Raw genomic sequence first — 4,364 nt, 5'->3', positions numbered from 1 at the left:
TGTGGACGTGTGCTGTGTTTTTGTTTCTGCAAAGAAAAAGTGAAATTGTTCCCTGAAGCACTTGTGACTTTGCTGCCATCTGTTGGTGAATGCACGGCGTCTTGTTGAAACCCATTTTCCATGTTTATCATGACAGGTTTGGTAGATTAGTTTAATATGTCAATTTTATTCCATCCAGTGCAACAAATGTCAGCACACCTACACATTGTCTACAGTTTTACAAGCTGAATCATTTGCTGAATCACATAAAAAAAATTATAAATTTAAAAAAAGAAATTTGTCCGTTACAAGAATCGGGCCACAATCACAAACTGGAGCAGTGTTATACAAAATAAAACAAACACCGAACACACAAGCTGATTCACGACATGATTGCTCGTGTTGGATGTCATTGTGACCTTGGGTGTGACTCTTCTTGTCCTTGGACTGTGCAACTGCTGTGGACTGTAGCATTGATTTCTCCCGTGAGACAGGAGGCGGCGGGGGGGTTTCACATCTTGGTGAGACGCAGTGTGTTGAGGCGGACCCCCAGGACAGTGGCCCCCGAGGCGTATTGGATCTCTCTGAGGATCCCGTTCCACTTCTTCTCCGACTCATTGTACCTGACGAGGTCGACAGGAATTCATTTGTCTTAAGATGCAATGTTAGGACAGACTGGTTTGATTTAATGTGTCACTGTGGGATTTTATTATAGTGTTGTGTAAAAAATTACACTGAACACTGCAGATAACAATCTCTTTCTATAAGAATTATGTTTGAAGTACTTAAAATACTTGAGACATTAGACTGATTTCAACATGCAGGTTTATGTTACAGATTGAAGAGTATAGCAGGTGATAGTTTTTAGCATCGGTTGGTAAATCAGAGTGAAAATATTATATTTGAAGGATACATATTTCAAGTATAATCCCCTGCATGAATGTGCAGATTACCAGAACTGTGTCTTTGACTGTGACCCACCTCCAGACGTCGTTCATCTCTTTGGGAACCAGCTCCTCGCTCTCCTCCAGAGGCATCATCGCAAACCCGCCCACAGCGTACAGCGTCCCGGCCAAAGACACCAGGTTCAGGGAGCTACGTTCCTGGAGGAACGGTACGAAGTCTGACCACCTGGGAAGTGAAAACACGTAAACAGGTAGTGGATGAGAATCCAAGTGAGGGAAATAGGATCATTTAGCCTTTATACAAAGTGGTTAATGTTAATGCGCAAAAATACAAAACTCCAAATAAAGTACAAGTCAAAGTTACTGAAAGAAAAGGGGACATAAAAAGTTTGAGATCTTTGTGTGACTTTCCCTTTCTTTTGGAATTCTCCCAAGTCTCCCCTGTGTAATATTTATTTATCTTATTCATCAGTTCACTTTAAAACAATACAATAACTATACTGTTTATCATACCACTTAAATGCACTGTGCAATATTCAGATTATTCTATATCTCACTTTTCCCCACCGCCACTGTTTGCACTTTGCACTCGCGTTATCTCTACTTGTTTTCACTTGAAAAACGTATATCTTGAATATATGGTTGCTTATTTTTTATATTTGTATATTTTCCTTTTGTAAATCTTTGCATGAGTATGATTAAGCTGCTGTATGAGACATCCTCGTTCACCTTTGTCAGCCATGTTGACGTGTGTTGGATGAACTTACTTCTTGGTGGCGATGTCGTACACTTCCACGGTGTCTGTCAGGCCGTCGTCCGTGACTCCTGCTGCCACGAAGATTTTGTTGTTGTGAACGGTGGCTCCGAATAAGGAGCGTGGGGTCTTCATGGGTGGCAGCTCCTTCCATTCAAACTTCTTGGCATCATATGAACAAATCTTATTTAGACAGTTCCTGTTCATGAGAGAGAGAACTGAGGTTTGTCTTTTATGTGGCATTTATTTAAGGGGGAAATGTTAATGAGATAATTATTGAAAGCCTCACTTGTCGTCCCCCTTTCCTCCGATCACATAGACAAGATCATTGTGGGATATCGTCGCATGTCCATAAACTGGGTACGGGATTGGCTCAGATTCACCCCATTTAAAAGATCTGTAAATGTCAAATACAGTATTTTAGGATTTAACTAAATTCATCGAAGGGTTTGTTTTATAACTGGCACTCACATTCTGTCGTAGACCAGAACCGAGTCCATCGTGTGCTCCTGCTCCTTCAGCTCCCTCCCTCCCAACACGAAGATGCAGTTCTCCGCCTCGGCCAGTCCGAACAGGAAGCGGGGAGACGGGAGAGGAGGCATCGCCAGCCAATCAGCACTCACCGGGTCGTACTGGGTCACAGGGGGAACAAACATCTGAGCATGGCTTATAAACTTGAACACATGCATCTAGAAGTCGTGCATGTGCAACCTCATTATATACTCATCTTAAGACCTTTTAACATCAACTTTTCTCTTTTATGTTTCCTAGTAAACAACAATATTGACGACAGTATCACATATATTCAGTTTAAGCCTATTTAGTGAAGCTTTGTCAAGAGTTTTCAGATTGCCGTATTTGGACGGCTCACAATTCTGTTGTCTTTTAAACTTCGAATAAATTAGTTTTGCGGATTTTAGCAAATTCCGGTTAGTACAATCTGGGTATCATGAGTATTTAATGCAATCGTTTTTATTTCATCGTATTTAGAATTTTAAGCAATGAGAGTAAAACTTCACACCTTATTACTTCATCAATCTATTTATTGTATTATTTATAAAATATCAAGAGAATAGTTTATTTAACTGCAACTTTTCTTCATTCGGATCTTTATATCTCGTACCTGCAGGAAGTAGGAGCACAGTGGATCCTCCTTGTTCTGCTCGTCCAGGAATAATCCTCCCGCCACAAACACCTGGTTCTCCCTGGTGACCAGGCTGGTGTGGTTCTTGGGGATCTGTGTGGAGAGCGAAGCTACGAAGCAGTCGTTCCCTGACGGATCGTACGCCACAGCCCCCGCGTCGTTCACCATCAGGATCAAGTTCCTGACAAACATGCCAAACCTCAGGTTATCATTCAGGATGCCAGGGAGAAGAGCTTCCTCCTCCTCCTCCTCCTCCTCTTTAACCTCCCCCTCTCCATCTTTCTCTGCTTCACCACTTTCCTTCTTGATTTTTTTAATCTCTGGCATTTTCCCAGCGTGAGCATCCTTAACCAGCTGCAGCTTCTCCTGCAGTTCAGCGTTTGAAGAGATCAGCGTGTTCTTCTCCACTTTTTCTTTCAGGTAATCCTCTTTGACCAGACGCAAACGAACGCAGTCCAGCAAACCCGGCAGCTCCTTCTCTCTGCTCACCACGTCCTGGGACACCCAGTTCATCAGAGTCTCAAATACGGCCTCCTCTGTCTCTACGTTCAGGTTGTCGTTGGCCAAAATTGCTGCCAGCTCACTGGGGAGCAGCTGGAGGAAGTCCTCGTCCCTGGAGATGAGCTGGAAACGCTCGCAGGCGTAGTTCCGGGCAGAGACCGCCAGCCTGGGGCACTCCAGCATCAGGCCGAGTCGGAAGATCGCCAGACAGTTGCTGAGACTCAAGCGCTTTTGTAGGAAAGAGACGCACACGGTGAAAATCGAGGGGATCTGGTACACGTTGGCCACGGCGAAGATGTCCTGGACGTTTTGCTCTGTCACGTTGATCTTCGAGGTGTACAGGTACTTGAGGATCAGCCCCATGACACCAGGCTCCACATCCTCCAGGACGATCTCCTTCTTTTTGCTCTCGTCCAGGTCGGACAGGAAGATGGAGCGGAAGTACGAGCTGCAGGCGCACAGGACCAGCCGGTGGCAGGGGAACTCCTTGTCTTTAATCTTCAGCACACAGTCGACCAGCTTGTCGTTCTCCAGCAGTTCGAACAGGCCGTCCTGGAGCAGCGTCTGCTGGTACACCCTGGGCTCGTCCATGGGGTTCATGGGTAAAGCCATCTCTACAGGCAGGTGAGGGCGAGGAGCCTTTCAGGGGCTGCGAACAAACAAAGAGTGGAGCTTCTTGTACGTCTAGTTTCTAGCCTGGAAAGAGGATTTAGAGGCACAGTCAGTCTACTATTAGCTCCCACCAGCTGAACACGGGGGCAGCCCACTTCCTCAGCTGTTCAGACCCTTCAACCCAGCTCCAACTGGTCGGTTATTTATAGACTGGGTGCTCGCTGTGTAGCTATGAGCTTCATTATGGAACATGAAACGTAATATCCCTGCTTCAGCCTCCCTGTCCATCCCCTGACCCCAGGACCATCCGCCCACACGCAGACAGCTGACAATTAACGGGGAGGGCGAGGCTGGGTGCAATATGCAGCTTCACCACCAGATGCCACTAAATCCAACACACTGAACCCTTTAAACCGTTGAGCTGGTGCTTTTCACTGCCTCGGCTGTTTTGAAGTGAAAATATGTCATT

General features: G+C 45.5%; 1 protein-coding gene across 1 annotated transcript; it reads right to left on the bottom strand.

The window, feature by feature from the left end:
• Window positions 1-490: 490 nt before the first annotated feature.
• klhl40b (kelch-like family member 40b) lies at window positions 491-3,970 on the bottom strand. Its single transcript, XM_053412340.1, has 6 exons — window positions 2,762-3,970; window positions 2,110-2,270; window positions 1,928-2,035; window positions 1,652-1,837; window positions 961-1,110; window positions 491-602 (listed from the first exon to the last, which is right to left on the bottom strand). The coding sequence occupies exons 1-6, from the start codon at window positions 3,893-3,895 to the stop codon at window positions 491-493; spliced, it is 1,851 nt and encodes a 616-aa protein (XP_053268315.1). The 5' UTR covers window positions 3,896-3,970.
• Between the last annotated feature and the right edge of the window lie 394 nt (window positions 3,971-4,364).

This window comes from Pleuronectes platessa, chromosome 20 (genome assembly GCF_947347685.1).
Source record: "Pleuronectes platessa chromosome 20, fPlePla1.1, whole genome shotgun sequence".
Taxonomy (NCBI): domain Eukaryota; kingdom Metazoa; phylum Chordata; class Actinopteri; order Pleuronectiformes; family Pleuronectidae; genus Pleuronectes; species Pleuronectes platessa.
The sequence above is the reverse complement of the archived record's forward strand: the minus strand, read 5'-3'. Positions and strand labels throughout refer to the sequence as shown.

What these genes read in the sequence shown, in the direction of transcription:
- klhl40b (XM_053412340.1), bottom strand. Translation starts at nt 3,895, where the DNA reads ATGGCTTTACCCATGAACCCCATGGACGAGCCCAGGGTGTACCAGCAG. An exon ending in TGTGCTCCTACTTCCTGCAG is followed by an intron (nt 2,271 to 2,761) that starts GTACGAGATATA and finishes CCTGTGACCCAG; the next exon opens with TACGACCCGGTGAGTGCTGA. An exon ending in TACGACATCGCCACCAAGAA is followed by an intron (nt 1,111 to 1,651) that starts GTAAGTTCATCC and finishes TTCACTTCCCAG; the next exon opens with GTGGTCAGACTTCGTACCGT.